The 27,411-nt window shown below is 31.0% G+C and overlaps 1 protein-coding gene and 1 pseudogene across 1 annotated transcript in view; both read left to right on the top strand.

Moving 5' to 3' along the window:
- The window catches only part of LOC141460030 (uncharacterized), a 58,898-nt gene that overhangs the window by 20,154 nt on the left and 11,333 nt on the right, over positions 1-27,411 (top strand). Inside the window, exon 2 of the mRNA XM_074139643.1 lies at positions 8,363-8,700. Coding sequence (XP_073995744.1) covers positions 8,376-8,700 — 325 coding nt within the window. The 5' untranslated portion in view covers positions 8,363-8,375. The remainder of the gene's footprint in view (positions 1-8,362; positions 8,701-27,411) is intronic.
- On the top strand, positions 294-472 carry LOC141461527 (U2 spliceosomal RNA; annotated as a pseudogene).

Below are 27,411 nucleotides of genomic sequence, written 5' to 3'. Positions count from 1 at the left end.
CCTAAACCCTAAACTGAGCGTCATTCTTCATCAGCTCTCACCTGATGTGCTGCTGCATGGTAGCCGTGGAAGTGATGGATAACATAAAACAAACAACATCTTCATCAGTCTATGAATTAAGTAAACAATCCTATATAAGGCTCAAAGCAGGGATGGGCAAAAATCAATCAAATCGCAATTGAATTAAAACAAAATTAACTTTCAATCATTATTAAAATTAAAAAATTTAAAGTACCAAAATTGGATCTATTTTGATTTAGTGAATCGTATGCTTGATTTTAATAATAATAATAATCGCTTCTCGCCTTTTTGGCTAAGATCAAAGTACCAGCTTAATCTCTGGTACGGTCTCCATATGGAGACCCAGAAGATTAAACTGATTTTTGGAAAATGACGGAGTGCTAGGAGCTTGCTCCAACTCTGTCGCGGGTTGACCCTTTATTGCAGTACCTCCGGGAACATCCCACTTTTTATTTTTAATTGTTTTAGTTAGATTAACGATTAAATTTGAAATTTATTTTACTAATTAATTGTCACGTGATTAAAAGTACGATTAATTTATCCGATTAAGTTCTGATTAAAATTAAAAAAAAAAATGTAATCAGTTACAAAAAATAACTAAAATTTATGATTAAATTGTATTTTTAAACAGTGCCCATCTCTGGTACAAAGATATAAACAATATTTATTGATGGAATAATTTTCAATAAATACAGCTAATGTTTATTACTTCATCAACAAAAAAATCAGTGTAGAGAGCAACATTCATTATCTCATTTAGATAAATATGTTTTTGAATCTTTTACTCGTATTATTATTTTAAAGTTACTGAATGCTCCATTCATTGGAATGTTATTTTATTTTTTATTGAAATCATTTGTTGTAGTTTACATTTTGCAATTACTTCCTAAATAAATTGTGACATAATCAAACTAGAATTATATTAAATATTATTTGATGGCAGTATAATATATATTGTACACTTAATACCGATTGTATGAATTCACTCAAATGTCATCCTTTTTTTTTTTTTGTAGAAAGTCTTTCTTTTTCATATAAATAATAATGATTGAAATAAATCCCGTTACAAAGAAGTGAAGAGAGGAGCAAAATAAGTTACACGAAATAAAACGAAATAATTTCTGGTTGAAAATTCAGCAGTTTTCATGTAGAATTAAATGTAATTGCCAGAAATGACTAACCAACAAATTAGTATACATTAAGTTTCTTCCTTTTTAGGGCTACCCTGTTTAGTACTTTAGAAAGCTCTGCACTATAAATCATTCCTTGATCGGCTCAATTGATGCTCGATAAAATGTTTTTGATTTCTCTTCGTAATCGGCAGAAAATAGTTACGGCAGGTGTCTCTGCTTGACGCAATAATACAAAGCAGTGTAAGCTTTAATATAAGTTCAGTGTTATCTTAGATGTGGGGACGTGCTGCCCGAATAAATGTATATAAATAGCGATACATGAGAATAGTAAGAAAACATCGATACCTGTATTTTGTTAAAAATATTTATTTAACTCTTTCGCAAACAATGTGTGGCGAGGAATGTATGCTTCTCACTGAAAATTTCGTTCTTAAAGTTCCAAGGAATGGTTTTTATAGTGTGGCAACCTAGAAAAAACAATTTGAGATTAACAAAGTATAGTTGAAACTTATTTTGGCTGTAAAGTATAGAGTAATTCTCTACTACTGTTTCAGTACTGCCTTGTATGAAGGGGTTTGAAAGCACAATTCTGCACTTTGTTGTTTATTGGTGGTTCTTGTACAGGTGAAAAACTATGTAACATTTTCTCACACTATTGTGGAAGTTTATCATTAATTGTACATATACCTCACCCTTATATATATTCTTTTTTTTTCAGTAAAATTGTTGCTAAAATTGTTAAAGAAAACTTCTCAACCTCAAGTACCATTTTACTAAATTCATTTCACATTTTTATGAGGCATCAATGACTTCTATTATTTTCTTAACTTCGTATTTACATTACACTTGCGTTATTCTATCTCTTCCATTTGGTATACTTCTCTTACTTTGAAATACTTCTCATTTTACGTTCAAGCCAGCTTAAATATAATTCCCACATTCTTTTGAGCCAACTTTAATACCGCATTACTTCTTTTTGTTTAATTCACTTCATATTACCCCTATCATTTATTGTTACATATCTTGTAAATGATATCAGAAAATATAGTTGCCCTGATAAGAAGTGTAAGCTGCCTTAAATCTACTTTGGCTCTTTGTTAGCAAGAAGTACAAAAGAAAATACATATATGAAGGAAAATGAAGAGCAACAATGGAGTGGCTGGCAGAGTAGAACGGAATCAAATTAATACAGCTATATTTAGTAATCCAAGTCTTTTACTTGATTGAACTTTTTGTAATAAACTCCCCCGTAAAAGAGATGGTTACAGTAAATGAAGGTTATATTACCCTCTTTAAGAACTGCCTCTCCATGGCCTCAAGTGAAGCGTCTGTACTTGAGGTGGTTGCTTAATCCTCTTAACGAGAGGACGTGTCTCTAACTTTAATCCTTTCTTGCTATTCAGCTGTTTTACTCCAGGGTGTACGAACAAGACCAAGGTTTCACTCTTTCCCCACCTTTTTTTTTTGTTTTAGTGTTAAAGGATGATAAGCAAACTTGGGCTCTTAATAAAATCCCTAATGAAATGATTCATCGCAAAGATATCAGGACAGTTAACCTTGGTTTTACGATAAATCTAGTCTCCTTTTGACTTACCAGCTCATCCGCACCTTTTCTAATTAATTTCATATAGAGCAAAAAATAAAAAAAAAAAATCCAGATTAAAAATATAAATTCTTAAGTCACTGGATATGTCTGTTAGCTTTATATAAATAAATCACTGAAGATTGCTTTACTTAACTTTATAGTTTGATAAACAATAAGTTGAGAAGTTATTGCGATCAAACTGAATGTTATTATTCAAGTATTGAAACTCCTGAAACAAATGAAAATATTTTTTATCATTAATTAATCAAAGAGATCTTAAGTGGTAATAGGTACGATAAAAAGTAATTTTGTTTTTCTTTATGCTATTAATAGTTTAAAATAAGTTCTAATAATTAAGAATATTTTCTGCACAATGTTTGTTTTTGTATAATTATAATTTTTTTGATAGAGTTCTTGGTGATTTTTTGTGTTAAATTTTTTTTTTTTTTGTATTTTATAACAGATTATAATTTATCTCTTTACACTCCGACCTAGATGACACACACTTGACACTTAATGAGTTGTCACAACTCAAGTGGCGAGTGAAAGTTCCTACCAATTTTACTTGCTTTCTTCATGATTTAACTACATAAATATCAAATTCCAATGCCAGAAATTAAATTGGTTTATCTAAGCCATGTTTTAAGCGTTTTTACAGAAAGATTTTCTATAGAACTTATTAGCAGTGAGGACGAGTTTATTGATTTCTTCAGTAAATATGTTCTTGTATTCAAAATATTTTGTATTAACGAACCCGGCGAGTTCTTATTAAAGATCCTGTTCTTAGGGTTAATTTGTAAAGATCTTGCCAGGAATTTAAAAAGTTCCGGGACGCTTTTAATGTACTTTTATTCACTTACCAAGATGTTAGTGAAAGTATAAAAAATAATTCTTGGAATTATGTAAAGCCATTTTTGTTGTTAAATCCTAATTCTTTTAATGTTTGCACAGACGTTTAAGACCAACCCGGGTCCATCCTCAGCAGCTGGATTCGAACCCGGGATCTCAGCGTAGGTACCTAGTACATTAACCAACTAAGTATAAAACTCTGCATCATTTTATTTTAATTTCTTAGATATGCAACAAATTTGCAATTAAAAAAGGACATAAACATTTATTTGTTGTTACTTGGCTGGGACGGTTATACAATCAGATCTATTATTGTGACATATAAAGTCTGCTGTGTCATTTCTTTGCTTGCCTCGTTTTGTATTATTTTGTATATTGCCTGTATTCACAGATAGTATATAAAAGTGTACAAACCTGCAAATGAAAGAGGGTTTATTACGAAGTTGAGTTAGGGTTCTTCAATGGAATACTTCTAAAACCAAATTACTGGCGGACGTCACCTACTCTCTGCAGAGACCATTTGTCAGTGTAGGTTTGTTCATGACATTAGGCTGGAAACCCGCAGGGAGAAAGTAAGGTCATTCACGTAGTAAAAGACATTTTAAAAACAATTTTAAAAGCTACGAATATTTTTTCTGATTTCAGACTTAAAATTTTTAATTAATAAAATTATGTATTTATTGATTTCATCCCCATAAATATGGACCAAACTAGGTTCTAGTAGAAAGTTGAATATTTTGGGCTAAGCCAGAATTATAATTGAATCTTTGAAGAGTAAATAAATAAGCGTTCAAAAATTACTAAAATAATTATTGATATAATAGAATTGATAAAAATAAATTATTGATATAATAGAATTGATAAAAATAAATTATTGATATAATAGAATTGATAAAAATAAATTATTGATAAAATAGAATTGATAAAAATAAATTATTGATATAATAGAATTGATAAAAATAAATTATTGATATAATAGAATTGATAAAAATAAATTATTGATATAATAGAATTGATAAAACTAAATTAATTTTTCTACTAGTTAAAATTATCTACCCTTGATTATCTACATTAACAGAAGCTTACCATTTGTGAATTTGGCCTAATTCTGGACAAAGATCACTCGTGTTCTGCCACTCTAATCTTAGCTAATATTCACTACTCCTTTTATACCGAATCGCCGCCTAATAAACTATCTTCCCTATTTCTCTTCCTATGGTCAGAACTCGAATCTTTGCAGGTTCGATTTCACTTTTTATCTTCGAGTCCACACAAATAGCCAGCCCTATTTCAATTAATTTTCTTGGCTAAACTGCAGAGACAGTTATGACGAATAACATTAACGATATGATGCAGCTCTGCTGATCTAACCATATTTTCAATTAAATTTCTTAAAATGCGATTGTAAAATGTCATTGACATATTTTTTTTTTTTCTATTATTTACACCTAAAGGTAAAACCATTAAAAATAAATTCTCAGAGATTTGATTTAATCTGTTTTGTTAGATGATATATTATCTGAAGAGTTTTAAATAACACAGATTTCATTAAAATGCCATGCACGAAAGTTATGTAGAAGCCTTCTTAATGACATGACAAAAACATCCATAAAGTATGCAGTTTAATCAAAGTTATACGGTTTAGAGAATTTATTAATTTTCTACTGGTTGAACTTTTCACGAAAACTTTAACATAAATATAAATAAATGGCTGCTATGTTCAACATTTTTCTCACTTTAAAAGTATATTTCTTATTAGTATTAAAATTTATGAGGTAAAACTAATGGGTGTGTTTTATTTGTTTTCATGAAATATTGTGTATTTAGTTTGGTGTTAAAACGAAGAACTATGAACAAATTTAAACTAAATTTTTATAAAAGTAACTTGAGTGCTTTCTTTGACTTCCATTATTTGAAAGATGTTTCTTATCAAGGAAAGATGTGCGAAATTGAGGGCATTAATGTGCAGCTTATTGAATGAGCTTTAGAAGCTCATGAAATTAATTTAATTGCAGATGCAGAGTTAAGTTGTAAACTATTAGCATGATGATTTGGCTGCACTTTTTGAAGCTTTGATAATTTTTGGTATAGATAATTCCTACCAAAAATACAATGACCGTGATATCGCTTTATGCACTTGAGTATCGTTATTAATAGTTCAGTAAGTGATGCAATAAAACCGAACGAAACTTCTTCTTCTTAATCATACCTCGTTCACCTTTCAGTGTCGAGGTGCCTTCACTAAAAATTTCCAACTATCCCTATCCTCAGTCAAATTTCTATTTCTTCTTCAATTCAAGTTCCTCTTTTTGAAATCCTCTCTCACTATCCCTTCCCATGTTGTGCGCGGTCTGCCCCTGCCTTATTGACCCTGCATCTTAGCCTCATAACAAAGTCTTGCTATACGGCTTGTGTCCATCCTCATTATGTGCCCAAACCATCTTAGCCTGTGTTCTCTCAGCAGCTCTTCCACCGGCCTGACATCGAGATTAGACCTTATAGCTAGAATTTCTTATTCTATCTCTCCTCGTCTTTCCCTCTATTTTTCGGAGAAAACGCATTTCGGCTGCCTGTAGCTGACTGCTGTGTTTGGAAGTTAGAGCCCACGATTCGCTGCCGTAGGTTAAAACTGGGAGATATGTATTTTTAAAAACCGTTATTTTCGGGCCCTTGGTTACTTCCCTTTTAGTAATAAACCCGTTCTTAAGGGCATTGAACATTTTACCTGCCGCAGCCATTCTTCCGTTAATTTCTCCGTGGATTCGGCCTTGTTCATTAATATTTACTTCCAAATATTTAAAATCAGCGACTTGCTCCAACATAACATTCCTGATGTTAACATTTAGCGGTCCATCTCTGCAACGGCTAATCTCCATAGTTTTAGATTTATGGACGTTATTCGTCATGTGAATTTTCCCGAAATCTTCCTTCAATATATTCATATTGCATTGTAAGTCTATTATTAATAATAATAGTTAAATTAATTTGTAAATCATCCCTCAGATGTTCTACAGCTAAAAGATTTCCTTATTGTTCGCAGACCATACATCAATTACAAGAAGTATATTATATTTTAGGATTTGAGGTTGTTCCTTTCAGTTTTAATATTAATTCATTTTCAATCATTAATTATTGCATTAATGGAGTCTTCTTCAAAGGGAATTCATATTGCCCTTCATTCGAAAGAGTGAATTGATTAAAAAAGACACTTTGAAGAACAAATTAAAATATAAATGAAAATAATAAATCCGATGGTTAACATTTCACATAATTATCCAGCATTTAACTTAACTATCAACCTTACTGTTCCACAATACCAAAATATGATCTCTACTTCCCTTCTGCAATAATTAACTTTGACTAATTTAGGACAGCATCGTTCCAATAAACTATAACTAACTTGATCTCTCTTTGGAAACTTATCCCTTATACACTGGAGCTATTGTTTCTTCCAGACAATTTGACCACTACCTAAAGGTTTCATTACTCTGTTCAACCTACACAATTTCCAATATCTTAAATAACATAATTTTTTCTGAACTATATTTATTTTCATAACTGCAGTACATGCATATGATTCTTGTAAATACATCAGTAGCATGAGAAAACTACCAAAGAAAAGCATTTCACTATTATTCTAATGAATTTAGTTTATTGAATCGATCACGCGGCCACCGGTACTTCAACCATCATGGAGTATTTCCTGGTAATGCAGTAAGTTGGGAAACTGGAGGGTTAGGATGTGAGGACATTGCAATAGATCGAGAAATCAAAAGAGAAGTTTGAATCTTTAGGTTCTTTCCGTTTTAAGCCTAGTTTGTGGATTCCAGGTTAGGCGTTTGTCAAAGTATTTAACACACAATCAGTTGTGGGCAGAAGAATCTAGTTTAGTTAAACTGGTGGAAGGTTAGTCTGCTTTAGGGAGAATCTAATGTAATTAAATTTGTTTCTAATTAATCTTCCATTTCTTTAGCCAAAGATTTAGGAATTCTATATGGGACTGAAGTGACCAAGTCTTTGTGAGCGGAAAGGATTCCCGGGTCATCGGTGAACATAAATTTTAAAATCATATTGATATAATTTTCACACTAATAATACTTCTGAGACAAGGGGTAGGTAGACTTCGGGTACCTCTTCAATAAAATGTCTTGTGTATTATATATTCTATTATAAGACATATGCAGAAAAGATAAATATGTTGATATAACTCCCAAATTGAATGGAATGATTATTTTCACTTATTCTGCAATTTTTTCGCAAATGCATCTTTGGATTTTATCTAATCTTATGACACTTTGGTCACTTCAATCCCATCTAGAATTCCTAAAATAGATCTACATACAGTAGATCTATGACTGTAATTTGAACATTTTTGTTTAAGCAGAAATGTTTCAGAGTTTGATGGAGTAGATTTAAAGTTTCACTTCAATGTAATTTTAGTCTTGCAATCTAGATAGAACTTAATTTTTTTTTTTAAATCAGAGTTGAAAAATATATTGTTAGAAGCTCAAGAATTATTATAAGATACAAGCGCGTAGATGATCGCATCAGTTTTTTCAAAATATATTTCCTAGTTTAATTATTTGTAAGGTTTGTGGCAGAGTGTTTATTTTTGGTGAGGGATCAGTTTCAAAACTTTGATCTTATCATAATATTCCTTCTACACCAGGAAGTGAATTAGTCTGATTAAAATATCAAATTTTCTTTTCTTGACCGATTTCAATCTGTTCTAATCATCAACAATAATGTTAATTTTTTTTTGTCATTGTTCCAGATAATCACTTGTGATGTGCTACTGTTGGTGGGCACTGATAGTAATGTTGATCATATCATTAGCTGGCCGGATTCAACCATTAGAAGAGATCCGTGCTGCGGTTATACTGCCAGAAGATCCTAAGTATGTTATTTCATTGCCGCGAGTGTTACCGGTATTAGAATTAGCCGCGTCCAGAGTTTCTCATCTATTACCCGGTAGAAAGATACATTTTATACCAACCGATGATAATTGTACAGCGGATTATGCACTTAAAAATGCAGTTATGGTGAAAATGTGCCCGGGTGAAAGTAAAAAATTACACGTTATTTTTGGACCAACTTGTGAATACGCTGTTGGTAAGTGAAAAATTATTATTATTCTGTTTTTTTATAGAAAATTTGTTTCCATGATTGTTCATTAATATGATGGTGGTGCTTCACTCTGCCTAAACTTTAATTATAAGAGCCGATTGAATAATTTGCATAAAGGAGGATTTCCATTAAAGCTTTCTTTAGAAATACCACCAAGCGTACTGCTGATATTCAAAAACCAAACCAACAATTTTAGTTCCCAAATTAAAGTCCTGGTTATCAGTATACCTAACAGAAAACTGGTTACCAAGAAAGTTTTAATGTTATTGTTCACCAAATACTTGTGTTTTAGTTGGTTTGATGGATAACAAAGCATTTTTTTTTTTAACTTTCTTTGATTCTATCTATCATCATTAGAGATGATTAATCAGTTAATTGATGAGAATTCGACTTACAATATTAATCCTTTTACTCATTGATCTCACTGAATCTATTTTTTTTAAGAATTTAGGCGAATATCATAATTACAGAATTGTACAAGTACAGTAAGGTACTTTATGGTCTGAAAACAGTTCCCTGAAGTGTACAATATTAATCTTTTTAAACTTCAGACAAAAACGTTACCAGCTTAAAGTTAGGTAGATTGTTGAAATTTAGAATATTATACTAATAAACATAGTAAGTTATGTTTTAGTTTCCTGCAATTGATGATTCAATTTAAGAAATAGCATTTTTCAAAAGAATATTCCAAATTAAACGACTGCAATAATATTTCTCTTAGGCTACAGAATATACTTTATTAGTTACTTATAAAGTTATTATTTTATTTAAAAATCATTTACTTAGCCAAAATTAATGTATAAAATAAATAAAGTAATGGCAAAGCCGTCTGCTTGAGTAAATTTAAGTTTATTTTTTCTTTATTTTTAAGAAATGCTATGTGTTCTCTTCTAATGAGCATACTTAACATACAGAACTTATTCCATGTTTAGTTGAATGCAGTATGTAATATGAGAAAATACTTCTTTCTAATATATATATTATTATTAATGTTGTTGAATAAAATTGTCATTTTTATAAATAATAAAATGGATTTTAAAACTATTGCCCTCGTTAATAAAATGACACCAATTTAAAAGAAAATTTAATAATACTGAAGGCAAACAAAACTAAAAGAGAACATAACTAAAAGGCATGAAATATGTTAATATGTTGTATTGTAATATTTTGTAGCGTTTTAACTTAAAACTTAAATTATTTTAAATTCATTTTCCATCATTAATAATTTGATTGCATACTTCTCCAAAAAAGTCTCGCGAGGTCAGTTTAACTTCATTGGATGTAGGTGAATTAATTAAAAAACAAAAAAAAATTAGAAACAAATAACACATAATTTAAAATAAGAAATTTATGTGATTATTTTTTTGTTAAAGAATAATTTCAAAACCATTATTGTAGGAGGATTTATTTCATTTAAAAACACTTAAATTTGTAGTTGAAGGATGGGCTTTTGGACAGTCCGGACAGTTCATTTCTTAGTCACAATGAAATCGGCTGGCAGCAATTCCACAATACTTAAATATAATTTCATTTCGAATACATAACACCGCTACCATATTTAATTTTTGGACGTTTTTTTAATCTGTTTCTTTCACCTAACGGAGACCAAGGAATTTAATTATCACCTAACAATTCCGTTATTTTGTAAGATCTTCAAAAAAATTCCTTAAATTGAAATATCTTCATTTAAAATGAAATAATTGCTTAAAGTAAATTATAATTTCTTACTTACAGTAAACATTACAAAATATCTATTACTAAGGCAATTTAATTTAATCTATTTAGAGGACAAACTAAAATAGTAAAAACGTCACGAACTAGTCCTTATGCAAGCAGCTAGGGCCGAGATACTAATAATAATAGCCTTACAATTTAGTGATTTGAGTCTACTGACAAGCTGAACATTGTAACAGAAGGCAAACCCCCCAGATAAGGTGCTAACACAGGTATTGTAGGGCATACGATGAGCAAGCGAACAAACAGTACCTTTTCATTCATATTACATAAAGTATTGATAACAGGCTGCCTTTCTCCTTTCTGGACAACCCGCTTAAATAACGGCTCAGTTATTCAAGAGCTCACATAATGTTACAATGAGGCTGACAAAAGTAGATTCTTTTTCCATTGGCGAATATCGCCAAAACATTAAATCGTGAATATAATTGAGTAGGAGAGAATTTGAAATTGCGCTCTCTTTTACAACAACTGAGGTGAAAAATCTCCTTTCCCTTATTTCAAAATTATTTATGTTATGCAAACATTCAGCTGTCTTGTAACATGTAGCGTACAGTATTGAAATCATGGTTCTTTTGGTGTAGATTAAGAACGCGTATACATTGTTCATTGAAAGAACTTTGTATTAGGTAGGTTACAATGCAAGTTGAATTAAATGTAATGTCTTAGAGTTTTGCTATTTACAGCTGTCCAAATTTTCCCTCTACTGATATTGCCTGTGAAGGCAACATTTTCGGCATGAGATTAAGATCAAGCAACACTCCTATTATACGAGATTTGAAAACAGCTTTTCTGGAAAACAATGAAAAACTCAAAACTCGGTAGTTAAGTGTTTCTATTCAACATTGGAAAGTAAATAAAGTGGCGTAAGGAGTGAAGACCTAATTATAATTTTCCCAAAATACGTATGTTATATCTTACACTTTAGTCTCAAACAATAAGAAAGTTTTCTCATTAATAACTTCATCACTTTAAACTTTCACGATAAAAATAAATTAATTAATAAAGTCATTTAAATTCTCCGTATAATCCGAGAAATATTTTTATTTTAAATGTGCTCTCTGTTGTTCGAAATAACATTCTACATGAAATTTTACAAACAAGATTTATTATCTAAACTTTAATTTCAGTTTTGCGTCCCACACAATTTTTTGTTTCCTTTTAGAAACTTTACTTTTAGGTCTGTTGATTAAACGATCTTTTTTTTTTAATCTTTTGTTGGAATTTACAAGTTTTTGAAGTTTTACTTAACAAAAATCGTGAAAATCATGAGTGGAGAAGGTACCCAGTAGGGAAGGGATTAGCTGAGTGGTTAGCGAGCTGGACTCCCACGCGGAGGTCCCGGGTTCGAATCCAGCTGCTGACCCCTTAAATTTTCTCTTCCTAGGAGCTTCTTACAGCTCACTGTCCGGTGATGGACAGTGTTGTCTGTAACGAGAGAACACTGTCCGGAGGCCGGCAGTGCACTGAAAAAAGCTCCGGGCGCCAATAACCATAGATGTTGACGCGCCTTAAATCATTAAAAAAAAAAAAAAAAAAAAAGGTACCCAGTGGTGTCACTCCAGTAACGTGCTGTGCTCTCACGATAAGAGTAGATCACGAGGCCATCTTCTCTTTAATCTCCTTAGAGGATTACTCTGGTAATGTGGAGGAAGATAGGTGTTCTATGAGAGGGTTAGGATGAGCTGCTGTAGAGGAATGAAATTTGAGAAAACGAGTTTTAGCAAGATCTGTAATGAAAGGGATTTTGAGGTCATTATGGATGTTGAGGTTATCGTACATTGAACGGAGCGTTAGGTTTTCGAAGTATTTTTGGACAGTAATATCTGGAAGCGTAGTGAGTTGGAACGCTTAATCGATCCCCATACATCGATGCCGTATGACCAAATAGGTTGCAGTAACAGTAGATATAAGAGTCTTTTGCTATATAGGTTAAGTTTAGATCGTTTGTCAAGTAGTCTAGCGAGAAGTTTTTGTAGCGGTGGTTAGTTTCTTGCCTTTTCAGTCTAAGATGAGGGATTCCATGTCAACCGTCTGTCTAGGTACAGTCCAAGGTAGCGTACTTTGTCCACAGTTGGTGCAGGAGTTTGGTTCAAGATGATAGGAGGTAGAATCATTTTTAAAAAAAATTTAATTACTTTTTCTCACTAGGTAAAATATTGCTAACATGCTAAATTATAGAAATTTAGTCCTCATTGGAAATTTCAAATACAATTTCAACTTTTCTGAAACTTTTTCGAAGCCTTTTTTTTAGAGTGGATTTTATGGATTCAAGCATTTTGAGGAGTAAAAGGGTCAGATTAAAAGTTGTTTTTTTTTTACTCAATCAAATGTACTGTTTAATGGCCTGGATTACATTAAATGTGCTTTAAACATTCTGAGTTTTTAAAAATGTATGAATTAGCACTTTGCAGTAAATGAAAGTCGTGTTATGTGGTCACATCTGGTTTTCATTTGTGTTTTGTTGACATCGGCTCTTTCCACACAGCCAACTAAAGTAATTAAATCACTTTCAATTTTTGTTCGTACACATATTTAAAATATAAAAGAGCAATTCACTGGAAACATCATTCACTTTTTTAATTAATTATAAAATTAATTTTTCTCCCAGTTAATTTACAATTGTTTTTGACAGTTCTACAAATACAGTTGCTAAATTAGTACTATAGTTGGCTGATGTTTTTCATTTAAAAAAAAAAAAAGTTAAAGAAAAGTAATTTAAGTTTATGAAAATTTCACTTTGTTTTTCTCAATTATAAACTATAGTTATTTTGTGCACAGATCTAAAAGTGTAGAAGATATAAAGGATTCAGAATTTTTTGGGTCATGAAATTCTGTAAAATTGTGGCCTTTCTATATCTCCCACTGTGAACCACGTATTGGTATGGAAATTTGTCCTCTTGTACATTTTGCTTTTCTCAATTATAAACCATAGTTATTTTGTGCACAGATCTAAAAATGTAGAAGATATAAAGGATTGAAAATTTTTTGGGTCATGAAATTCTGTAAAATTATGGCCGTTCTATATCTCCCACTGTGAACCACGTATTGGTATGGAATTTTGTTCTCTTGTACACTTTGTTTTTCTCAATTATAAACTATAGTTATTTTGTGCACAGATCTAAAAATATAGAAGATATAAAGGATTGAAAATTTTTTGGGTCATGAAATTCTGTAAAATTGTGGCCGTTCTATATCTCCCACTGTGAACTACGTATTGGTATGGAAATTTGTTCCCTTGTACACTTTGTTTTTCTCAATTATAAACCATAGTTATTTTGTGCACAGATCTAAAAATGTAGAAGATATAAAGGATTGAAAATTTTTTGGGTCATGAAATTCTGTAAAATTGTGGCCTTTCTATATCTCCCACTGTGAACCAGGTATTGGTATGGAAATTTGTCCTCTTGTACATTTTGTTTTTCTCAATTATAAACCATAGTTATTTTGTGCACAGATCTAAAAATGTAGAAGATATAAAGGATTGAAAATTTTTTGGGTCATGAAATTCTGTAAAATTATGGCCGTTCTATATCTCCCACTGTGAACCACGTATTGGTATGGAATTTTGTTCTCTTGTACACTTTGTTTTTCTCAATTATAAACTATAGTTATTTTGTGCACAGATCTAAGAATGTAGATGATATAAAGGATTGAGAATTTTTTGGGTCATGAAATTCTGCAAAATTGTGGCCTTTCTATATCTCCCACTGTGAACCACGTATTGGTATGGAAATTTGTTCTCTTGTACACTTTGTTTTTCTCAATTATAAACTATAGTTATTTTGTGCACAGATCTAAGAATGTAGATGATATAAAGGATTGAGAATTTTTTGGGTCATGAAATTCTGTAAAATTGTGGCCTTTCTATATCTCCCACTGTGAACCACGTATTGGTATGGAATTTTGTTCTCTTGTACACTTTGTTTTTCTCAATTATAAACTATAGTTATTTTGTGCACAGATCTAAGAATGTAGATGATATAAAGGATTGAGAATTTTTTGGGTCATGAAATTCTGTAAAATTGTGGCCTTTCTATATCTCTCACTGTGAACCACGTATTGGTATGGAATTTTGTTCTCATGTACACTTTGTTTTTCTCAATTATAAACTATAGTTATTTTGTGCACAGATCTAAGAATGTAGATGATATAAAGGATTGAGAATTTTTTGGGTCATGAAATTCTGTAAAATTGTGGCCTTTCTATATCTCCCACTGTGAACCACGTATTGGTATGGAAATTTGTCCTCTTGTACATTTTGTTTTTCTCAATTATAAACCATAGTTATTTTGTGCACAGATCTAAAAATGTAGAAGATATAAAGGATTGAAAATTTTTTGGGTCATGAAATTCTGTAAAATTATGGCCGTTCTATATCTCCCACTGTGAACCACGTATTGGTATGGAATTTTGTTCTCTTGTACACTTTGGTTTTCTCAATTATAAACTATAGTTATTTTGTGCACAGATCTAAAAATATAGAAGATATAAAGGATTGAAAATTTTTTGGGTCATGAAATTCTGTAAAATTGTGGCCGTTCTATATCTCCCACTGTGAACTACGTATTGGTATGGAAATTTGTCCTCTTGTACATTTTGCTTTTCTCAATTATAAACCATAGTTATTTTGTGCACAGATCTAAAAATGTAGAAGATATAAAGGATTGAAAATTTTTTGGGTCATGAAATTCTGTAAAATTATGGCCGTTCTATATCTCCCACTGTGAACCACGTATTGGTATGGAATTTTGTTCTCTTGTACACTTTGTTTTTCTCAATTATAAACTATAGTTATTTTGTGCACAGATCTAAAAATATAGAAGATATAAAGGATTGAAAATTTTTTGGGTCATGAAATTCTATAAAATTGTGGCCGTTCTATATCTCCCACTGTGAACTACGTATTGGTATGGAAATTTGTTCCCTTGTACACTTTGTTTTTCTCAATTATAAACCATAGTTATTTTGTGCACAGATCTAAAAATGTAGAAGATATAAAGGATTGAAAATTTTTTGGGTCATGAAATTCTGTAAAATTGTGGCCTTTCTATATCTCCCACTGTGAACCAGGTATTGGTATGGAAATTTGTCCTCTTGTACATTTTGTTTTTCTCAATTATAAACCATAGTTATTTTGTGCACAGATCTAAAAATGTAGAAGATATAAAGGATTGAAAATTTTTTGGGTCATGAAATTCTGTAAAATTATGGCCGTTCTATATCTCCCACTGTGAACCACGTATTGGTATGGAATTTTGTTCTCTTGTACACTTTGTTTTTCTCAATTATAAACTATAGTTATTTTGTGCACAGATCTAAGAATGTAGATGATATAAAGGATTGAGAATTTTTTGGGTCATGAAATTCTGCAAAATTGTGGCCTTTCTATATCTCCCACTGTGAACCACGTATTGGTATGGAAATTTGTTCTCTTGTACACTTTGTTTTTCTCAATTATAAACTATAGTTATTTTGTGCACAGATCTAAGAATGTAGATGATATAAAGGATTGAGAATTTTTTGGGTCATGAAATTCTGTAAAATTGTGGCCTTTCTATATCTCCCACTGTGAACCACGTATTGGTATGGAATTTTGTTCTCTTGTACACTTTGTTTTTCTCAATTATAAACTATAGTTATTTTGTGCACAGATCTAAGAATGTAGATGATATAAAGGATTGAGAATTTTTTGGGTCATGAAATTCTGTAAAATTGTGGCCTTTCTATATCTCTCACTGTGAACCACGTATTGGTATGGAATTTTGTTCTCATGTACACTTTGTTTTTCTCAATTATAAACTATAGTTATTTTGTGCACAGATCTAAGAATGTAGATGATATAAAGGATTGAGAATTTTTTGGGTCATGAAATTCTGTAAAATTGTGGCCTTTCTATATCTCCCACTGTGAACCACGTATTGGTATGGAAATTTGTCCTCTTGTACATTTTGTTTTTCTCAATTATAAACCATAGTTATTTTGTGCACAGATCTAAAAATGTAGAAGATATAAAGGATTGAAAATTTTTTGGGTCATGAAATTCTGTAAAATTATGGCCGTTCTATATCTCCCACTGTGAACCACGTATTGGTATGGAATTTTGTTCTCTTGTACACTTTGTTTTTCTCAATTATAAACTATAGTTATTTTGTGCACAGATCTAAAAATATAGAAGATATAAAGGATTGAAAATTTTTTGGGTCATGAAATTCTGTAAAATTGTGGCCGTTCTATATCTCCCACTGTGAACTACGTATTGGTATGGAAATTTGTTCCCTTGTACACTTTGTTTTTCTCAATTATAAACCATAGTTATTTTGTGCACAGATCTAAAAATGTAGAAGATATAAAGATTGAATATTTTTTGGGTCATGAAATTCTGTAAAATTGTGGCCGTTCTATATTTCCCACTGTGAACCACGTATTGGTATGGAATTTTGTTCTCTTGTACACTTTGTTTTTCTCAATTATAAACTATAGTTATTTTGTGCACAGATCTAAGAATGTAGAAGATATAAAGGATTGAGAATTTTTTGGGTCATGAAATTCTGCAAAATTGTGGCCTTTCTATATCTCCCACTGTGAACCACGTATTGGTATGGAAATTTGTTCTCTTGTACACTTTGTTTTTTTCAATTATAAACCATAGTTATTTTGTGCACAGATCTAAAAATGTAGAAGATATAAAGGATTGAAAATTTATTGGGTCATGAAATTCTGTAAAATTGTGGCCGTTCTATATCTCCCACTGTGAACCACGTATTGGTATGGAATTTTGTTCTCTTGTACACTTTGTTTTTCTCAATTATAAACTATAGTTATTTTGTGTACAGATCTAAAAATGTAGAAGATATAAAGGATTGAAAATTTTTTGGGTCATGAAATTCTGTAAAATTGTGGCCGTTCTATATCTCCCACTGTGAACCACGTATTGGTATGGAAATTTGTTCTCTTGTACACTTTGTTTTTCTCAATTATAAGCCATAGTTATTTTGTGCACAGATCTAAAAATGTAGAAGATATAAAGGATTGAAAATTTTTTGGGTCATGAAATTCTGCAAAATTATGGCCGTTCTATATCTCCCACTGTGAACCGCGTATTGGTATGGAATTTTGTTCTCTTGTACACTTTGTTTTTCTCAATTATAAACTATAGTTATTTTGTGCACAGATCTAAAAATGTAGAAGATATAAAGATTGAATATTTTTTGGGTCATGAAATTCTGTAAAATTGTGGCCGTTCTATATCTCCCACTGTGAACCACGTATTGGTATGGAATTTTGTTCTCTTGTACACTTTGTATTTCTCAATTATAAACCATAGTTATTTTGTGCACAGATCTAAAAATGTAGAAGATATAAAGGATTGAAAATTTTTTGGGTCATGAAATTCTGTAAAATTGTGGCCGTTCTATATCTCCTACTGTGAACCACGTATTGGTATGGAATTTTGTTCTCTTGTACACTTTGTTTTTCTCAATTATAAGCCATAGGTATTTTGTGCACAGATCTAAAAATATAGAAGATATAAAGGATTGAAAATTTTTTGGGTCATGAAATTCTGTAAAATTATGGCCGTTCTATATCTCCCACTGTGAACCACGTATTGGTATGGAATTTTGTTCTCTTGTACACTTTGTTTTTCTCAATTGTAAACTATAGTTATTTTGTGCACAGATCTAAGAATGTAGATGATATAAAGGATTGAGAATTTTTTGGGTCATGAAATTCTGCAAAATTGTGGCCTTTCTATATCTCCCACTGTGAACCACGTATTGGTATGGAAATTTGTTCTCTTGTACACTTTGTTTTTCTCAATTATAAACCATAGTTATTTTGTGCACAGATCTAAAAATGTAGAAGATATAAAGGATTGAAAATTTTTTGGGTCATGAAATTCTGTAAAATTGTGGCCGTTCTGTATCTCCTACTGTGAACCACGTATTGGTATGGAATTTTGTTCTCTTGTACACTTTGTTTTTCTCAATTATAAGCCATAGTTATTTTGTGCACAGATCTAAAAATATAGAAGATATAAAGGATTGAAAATTTTTTGGGTCATGAAATTCTGTAAAATTATGGCCGTTCTATATCTCCCACTGTGAACCACGTATTGGTATGGAATTTTGTTCTCTTGTACACTTTGTTTTTCTCAATTATAAACTATAGTTATTTTGTGCACAGATCTAAGAATGTAGATGATAAAAAGGATTGAGAATTGTTTGGGTCATGAAATTCTGCAAAATTATGGCCGTTCTATATCTCCCACTGTGAACCACGTATTGGTATGGAATTTTGTTCTCTTGTACACTTTGTTTTTCTCAATTATAAACTATAGTTATTTTGTGCACAGATCTAAAAATGTAGAAGATATAAAGGATTGAAAATTTTTTGGGTCATAAAATTCTGTAAAATTGTAGCCGTTCTATATCTCCCACTGTGAACCACGTATTGGTATGGAAATTTGTTCTCTTGTACACTTTGTTTTTCTCAATTATAAACTATAGTTATTTTGTGCACAGATCTAAGAATGTAGATGATATAAAGGATTGAGAATTTTTTGGGTCATGAAATTCTGTAAAATTGTGGCCTTTCTATATCTCCCACTGTGAACCACGTATTGGTATGGAAATTTGTCCTCTAGTACATTTTGTTTTTCTCAATTATAAACCATAGTTATTTTGTGCACAGATCTAAAAATGTAGAAGATATAAAGGATTGAAAATTTTTTGGGTCATGAAATTCTGTAAAATTATGGCCGTTCTATATCTCCCACTGTGAACCACGTATTGGTATGGAATTTTGTTCTCTTGTACACTTTGTTTTTCTCAATTATAAACTATAGTTATTTTGTGCACAGATCTAAGAATGTAGAAGATATAAAGGATTGAGAATTTTTTGGGTCATGAAATTCTGCAAAATTGTGGCCGTTCTATATCTCCCACTGTGAACTACGTATTGGTATGGAAATTTGTTCCCTTGTACACTTTGTTTTTCTCAATTATAAACCATAGTTATTTTGTGCACAGATCTAAAAATGTAGAAGATATAAAGGATTGAAAATTTATTGGGTCATGAAATTCTGTAAAATTGTGGCCGTTGTATATCTCCCACTGTGAACCACGTATTGGTATGGAATTTTGTTCTCTTGTACACTTTGTTTTTCTCAATTATAAACTATAGTTATTTTGTGTACAGATCTAAAAATGTAGAAGATATAAAGGATTGAAAATTTTTTGGGTCATGAAATTCTGTAAAATTGTGGCCGTTCTATATCTCCCACTGTGAACCACGTATTGGTATGGAATTTTGTTCTCTTGTACACTTTGTTTTTCTCAATTATAAACTATAGTTATTTTGTGTACAGATCTAAAAATGTAGAAGATATAAAGGATTGAAAATTTTTTGGGTCATGAAATTCTGTAAAATTGTGGCCGTTCTATATCTCCCACTGTGAACCACGTATTGGTATGGAAATTTGTTCTCTTGTACACTTTGTTTTTCTCAATTATAAGCCATAGTTATTTTGTGCACAGATCTAAAAATGTAGAAGATATAAAGGATTGAAAATTTTTTGGGTCATGAAATTCTGCAAAATTATGGCCGTTCTATATCTCCCACTGTGAACCGCGTATTGGTATGGAATTTTGTTCTCTTGTACACTTTGTTTTTCTCAATTATAAACTATAGTTATTTTGTGCACAGATCTAAGAATGTAGAAGATATAAAGGATTGAAAATTTTTTGGGTCATGAAATTCTGCAAAATTATGGCCGTTCTATATCTCCCACTGTGAACCACGTATTGGTATGGAATTTTGTTCTCTTGTACACTTTGTTTTTCTCAATTATAAACTATAGTTATTTTGTGCACAGATCTAAAAATGTAGAAGATATAAAGGATTGAAAATTTTTTGGGTCATAAAATTCTGTAAAATTGTAGCCGTTCTATATCTCCCACTGTGAACCACGTATTGGTATGGAAATTTGTTCTCTTGTACACTTTGTTTTTCTCAATTATAAACTATAGTTATTTTGTGCACAGATCTAAGAATGTAGAAGATATAAAGATTGAATATTTTTTGGGTCATGAAATTCTGTAAAATTGTGGCCGTTCTATATCTCCCACTGTGAACCACGTATTGGTATGGAATTTTGTTCTCTTGTACACTTTGTATTTCTCAATTATAAACCATAGTTATTTTGTGCACAGATCTAAAAATGTAGAAGATATAAAGGATTGAAAATTTTTTGGGTCATGAAATTCTGTAAAATTGTGGCCGTTCTATATCTCCTACTGTGAACCACGTATTGGTATGGAATTTTGTTCTCTTGTACACTTTGTTTTTCTCAATTATAAACTATAGTTATTTTGTGTACAGATCTATAAATGTAGAAGATATAAAGGATTGAAAATTTTTTGGGTCATGAAATTCTGTAAAATTGTGGCCGTTCTATATCTCCCACTGTGAACCACGTATTGGTATGGAATTTTGTTCTCTTGTACACTTTGTTTTTCTCAATTATAAACTATAGTTATTTTGTGTACAGATCTAAAAATGTAGAAGATATAAAGGATTGAAAATTTTTTGGGTCATGAAATTCTGTAAAATTGTGGCCGTTCTATATCTCCCACTGTGAACCACGTATTGGTATGGAAATTTGTTCTCTTGTACACTTTGTTTTTCTCAATTATAAGCCATAGTTATTTTGTGCACAGATCTAAAAATGTAGAAGATATAAAGGATTGAAAATTTTTTGGGTCATGAAATTCTGCAAAATTATGGCCGTTCTATATCTCCCACTGTGAACCGCGTATTGGTATGGAATTTTGTTCTCTTGTACACTTTGTTTTTCTCAATTATAAACTATAGTTATTTTGTGCACAGATCTAAGAATGTAGAAGATATAAAGGATTGAAAATTTTTTGGGTCATGAAATTCTGCAAAATTATGGCCGTTCTATATCTCCCACTGTGAACCACGTATTGGTATGGAATTTTGTTCTCTTGTACACTTTGTTTTTCTCAATTATAAACTATAGTTATTTTGTGCACAGATCTAAAAATGTAGAAGATATAAAGGATTGAAAATTTTTTGGGTCATAAAATTCTGTAAAATTGTAGCCGTTCTATATCTCCCACTGTGAACCACGTATTGGTATGGAAATTTGTTCTCTTGTACACTTTGTTTTTCTCAATTATAAACTATAGTTATTTTGTGCACAGATCTAAGAATGTAGAAGATATAAAGATTGAATATTTTTTGGGTCATGAAATTCTGTAAAATTGTGGCCGTTCTATATCTCCCACTGTGAACCACGTATTGGTATGGAATTTTGTTCTCTTGTACACTTTGTATTTCTCAATTATAAACCATAGTTATTTTGTGCACAGATCTAAAAATGTAGAAGATATAAAGGATTGAAAATTTTTTGGGTCATGAAATTCTGTAAAATTGTGGCCGTTCTATATCTCCTACTGTGAACCACGTATTGGTATGGAATTTTGTTCTCTTGTACACTTTGTTTTTCTCAATTATAAACTATAGTTATTTTGTGTACAGATCTATAAATGTAGAAGATATAAAGGATTGAAAATTTTTTGGGTCATGAAATTCTGTAAAATTGTGGCCGTTCTATATCTCCCACTGTGAACCACGTATTGGTACGGAATTTTGTTTTGTACACTTTGTTTTTCTCAATTATAAGCCATAGTTATTTTGTGCACAGATCTAAAAATATAGAAGATATAAAGGATTGAAAATTTTTTGGGTCATGAAATTCTGTAAAATTATGGCCGTTCTATATCTCCCACTGTGAACCACGTATTGGTATGGAATTTTGTTCTCTTGTACACTTTGTATTTCTCAATTATAAACCATAGTTATTTTGTGCACAGATCTAAGAATGTAGATGATATAAAGGATTGAGAATTTTTTGGGTCATGAAATTCTGTAAAATTGTGGCCGTTCTATATCTCCTACTGTGAACCACGTATTGGTATGGAATTTTGTTCTCTTGTACACTTTGTTTTTCTCAATTATAAACTATAGTTATTTTGTGTACAGATCTATAAATGTAGAAGATATAAAGGATTGAAAATTTTTTGGGTCATGAAATTCTGTAAAATTGTGGCCGTTCTATATCTCCCACTGTGAACCACGTATTGGTACGGAATTTTGTTTTGTACACTTTGTTTTTCTCAATTATAAGCCATAGTTATTTTGTGTACAGATCTAAAAATATAGAAGATATAAAGGATTGAAAATTTTTTGGGTCATGAAATTCTGTAAAATTATGGCCGTTCTATATCTCCCACTGTGAACCACGTATTGGTATGGAAATTTGTCCTCTTGTACATTTTGTTTTTCTCAATTATAAACTATAGTTATTTTGTGCACAGATCTAAAAATGTAGAAGATATAAAGGATTGAAAATTTTTTGGGTCATGAAATTCTGTAAAATTATGGCCGTTCTATATCTCCCACTGTGAACCACGTATTGGTATGGAATTTTGTTCTCTTGTACACTTTGTTTTTCTCAATTATAAACTATAGTTATTTTGTGCACAGATCTAAAAATGTAGAAGATATAAAGGATTGAAAATTTTTTGGGTCATGAAATTCTGTAAAATTGTGGCCAAATTTAATCTTCCAAAGTGATTAAAACTAAATTTGGAATTTAATTCAATCAATTAAAATTATGATTATTTAATTTTAATTTTAATCTTAATTTTTAGTTATGATTAAAAATTTTAATTGATTAAATTCCGATTAAATTAAAAGTGAATTTAATTTTAATCAACTAATTTTGGCCAATTAAATTTTTTAATTTTAATCATGATTAAAATTAAATTTCGGTTTAATTCAGTTGTTTTTTGATTGATTAAATTTTTGCCCAACTCTGATTGCAATGTATTTTTATATACATAATTTCTAAATTATTGAAACGGATGCATAAATAAATATTGAACGATCAAGAGTAGTGTTTCCGATTCCTTTGTCCATATTCGCTCTATGAGCACTACTTGAATTCGTGGTCTGCCATATCTCGCATAATAAATAAGTAATAATATTTATTTAAGAAGCTATCTTTTTTTTTTAACAAAAAAATCTAGTTAAAAATTTCAAAACTTTGTTAAATTTGTTTAGTTATATTGTTTAATTATTTTCAAATATATCAACTGTCATCCAAGCTCTTATCTTGTCACTTAACTCTTCAGAAATCGCAGTCGTAAAATTTTATTTCGATTAATTGATAATTATATATTTTTATTTGGGTGCAAAATTTTCCGGTACTTGATAAATTACGATAATAGATGTAATTACTCATTGTGGGATTAGTCATGTAATACTGGAAATCATAATAAAATCAATTCTATTTCTCTAAAAGGATTCTATCAACCACAACTTAAACTAAAAAAAAAGTACCACAACATCTCTTGTGTTCTTTTTCAAAGAGGGCTTATTGGTTGCTGAAATTGAGTTCAAAGAAAATTCCTCAACCTCAATACTCTCTTGCAACAGATTGTTAAAGTTTTTGAGGTTTCTTTGAAAATGGAAAATGAAAAGGTAGGTTTCAATACAAAGTAACCTATCAGTGTTATGTACGGTTTTCCAAAAACCTTTACAATGTTGGTAACAATTTAATGTGACTTAAATTTGAGAAGTTTAAAGTAAATTTGAGAGTTCAAACTTAGGGAATAGCAGTCAAAGAAAGTCTTTTTTTTTATTTTAAAGTTATGCTCACTCCAAACGAACTAGAATATAGAGCAAGAGCAAGAACTATTTTCTGTGGTTTTAAACAGTGTTTGGTAGTTTATTAGTATATTCTACCAGCAAATACTCATGCATACATCTGTTTAACTACAAAATATTTTTCTGTTCTCGTCTCATGAAGACATGGTACAGGTTATTGTTGCAACGGCGTGTTTTTATAATCATCTTGAAAGTAGCTCGAAATATATGTAAATAACACGTTTGTGGGTTTCTGATCTTAGGAATGATCTTTAAGTTAGTTTTGTAGGAGAAATGTGACTAAGCTTACGTAATTTTCGGGTTTGCATCCAGTAAAATGTTATCAAGATTTAAATAAGTCTCGTACAAGTTAGAATCTGAACTTTAATATAAAAGGCCTTTTCACAAGAATATTCGCTACGAGAACGTTCTGGGAACAACCATACGAATACTGTTTATTTGAATACATTTCTTACCAATGCTTTAGGCCAGTGATGGCGAACCTATGACCCGCGGATCAGACACTGACCCACGCAAGCTTTTTCACTGACCCACAATTGCTAGGCAACCATTTGTTTGTTTACGCGGGTTGATTTAGATTTTCCTAATTGTGTGGATAATTTATATTCTATCTGTATTTTTTTCAACCATGCATTGACACAAAAGCTATTTAAATGCTATCTATAACCTTTAGTTTGATCATTACAGTTCTAAAACGCAAATGACGACATTTGTAGTATTTGAAATAAAACAAAAAGTGTTTACAAAATATCAAATAAAATGTATAATTTTACTCATATTTTGTTTGTTATAAAAATCGACAACCCAAAGCAAATAACTATATTTAGAGTTTTCTTCAGATAAAACACACTTTTGTAAGGTTTTGTTCAGTTATGTTTGTAAAAAGAGACTTCCATAGCACTTGTTTCGTCCCGTTTTACCCGTTAAGCCAACTGAATTTTAAAGATGTTTAGTTTTAAAAATATTCAGTTTCAAATTTTTAAACTTAACTCTTATGCAAATGGGCATTAGTGACCCATTTAGCTAGTACTAAAAAATAAAAATTTGACCCACGTCTCAAAAAGATTCGCCATCCCTGCCTTAGGCTATATTTCGTTTGGTCTAAACGAGATTTTAGATTTATTTCTAAATTTTAATCATCAATTCAGTCTATTGTGTTGTAACATTGGGCCACAACTTGAATTAAACAGTGATTCCTGATTGAGGTAGCCATTCTAGAAAGTATAGCATAAGAGGTTAAATTTTATTGTCTATTTATAAACAGGTTAAATAGGTGTAAACAGTTTTATACTTAATTTTGTATTCACTGCTAACTAGCGCGTGCTACAATGTTTGAGTAGAAGATTGGAAGATTGTAACTTGTTTAGACATAGTGATAAAATCAATGAAGATCTGGTGCAAAGATAAAGAAGAGGTGGGGGAAGTAACAGAAATAATTCAATTAGTATCAGCTGGTGAGTATAAAATCAACAACATGTTCTGTCCAGTTCAAGAGAACTGGCCACACGGAGGAAGTTCTCTCTCTCTCTCTTATTGACTTCTTCCGGAAGTAAGGAGTTAGTTAAGGAGAGAAGTTGTTGTATATAATTCTAAAGGCACAGGAAATCCTACTAACAACTTCTTTAATTTATTTCCTGTGACCTTTTATTAGGAATCTTGATTTGCACCGTTTGTCTGTGTACATAAGTCTACGTGACTACGAGTAAAGAAATGTAGCTAATCAAATTTACTTCTTTCTAGCTTCTTTTTTATATTTATTTATCATCATTTCATGTAAACAAATCTCCATGTTTTGATCAAACAGATTCCTGTAGTTCTGTAATCAAAAGCAGATTAACTGAAGTTAACTTTCTCGGAAATTGTAAGGTTATAGTGTCGAATTTTCTTTATCGCAGACTGTTATGAGTTAAACAAAACGCCTTGCAAACTCTCCTTCTAGAATAAAGAACTATCCACAAACAAAAGATTTACAACTTAATACCAACAAACGATACTTGTGACTTGTTCATGTAACCTGTTAAAATCGTTTTAACAATTTCAGCAAGATATCAGACAAACCAGTAAAGAATAAGATCGCAATAAAATTGTAGGCGTGAATAAATAAGATTTTAATTACGCAAAACTTGTTAATGTCTGGCAAAAGAAAAGTGTATAATTTAGTTATTTTCTTTAATGAAGTCTTGCTTTGATGTTTTATATGTAGGCCACTACAGAATATTGAATTACCTTATGTGATGGGCTGTGGTTCTTCTATTCATTAAGACTTTTTTAAAGGATATTTTTATTAAATTTTATAACTAATGAACACTAAGTGCTAAAATAAAATTAAAGAAGTTCCAAGATGAAAAAATATTACTTACATTTTCTTTAAAGAAGCATGTTTTTAGTGATGTAAAAATGCCTCATAGAATAAAAATTGAACGGCTTACTCACTGCTTACAGTAGGACCTAAGCCTCGACAATAAATTTTTTACTTCCTTCGCGACCTGCGGTGTTGGGCCACTTTCTCCTCGACGGAGATACTCCATCCAGGAGTTGCTTCACCTGGTTTTGCGTATCTTTCCTAGTTACTGTTTCCCACGCTACTTCTGCACGTATACCAACCATCTCTTCATAAACTTGAGCGACTATATCCGGTTCTTATCCAATTTGGATTTCACCCCGACTATCTTTCAGAGTTATTTACTTACCCAAAGCCCCGAGGAACTTTACACTTGCGTCATGGGACACCCAGATTTCGCTACCGTACTTGAAGATCAAATTGTTTTATTTCCAGAGAGATCGAGCGAGAAAAAAAAGGGTTTTTCATAACTAGGTAATCAAAATCAACCTAGGTTGATTAAAATAATCAGCCGCCCCAAGACGTGAGATGCGAAAGAATGGAAGCGTTGATTAAACAACACCGCCATGCCGATTAGAAAGTGTCGTCGCTGCTACGCTTTTCTACTTAAAAATAAGAAACCCCTCCGATCCAAAATTTTAGAGAGTTGACCGACTTATGACAATTTGCTAAGTGTTATAATGTCGCAAAATAAAAAGGTAATTTAAGTCAATTCTTTGAAAAACTGCGTATGTTTAATACTGCAAAGTTTAAGCAATTGCCGAGTTGGATCTGTCCAGGACTTGACCACTAAGCGACTTGTATATTTGTTTAATAATGAACTATTAATAACTTTTGTTAATTACATTATTATGTAATAAAAC

The sequence above is a fragment of the Rhodnius prolixus genome, unplaced genomic scaffold (assembly GCF_049639745.1).
Source record: "Rhodnius prolixus isolate KJV_2025 unplaced genomic scaffold, Rpr scaffold_6, whole genome shotgun sequence".
Lineage (NCBI taxonomy): Eukaryota > Metazoa > Arthropoda > Insecta > Hemiptera > Reduviidae > Rhodnius > Rhodnius prolixus.
Note: the sequence above shows the minus strand (reverse complement) of the source record. Positions and strands in the feature narration are given on the sequence as shown.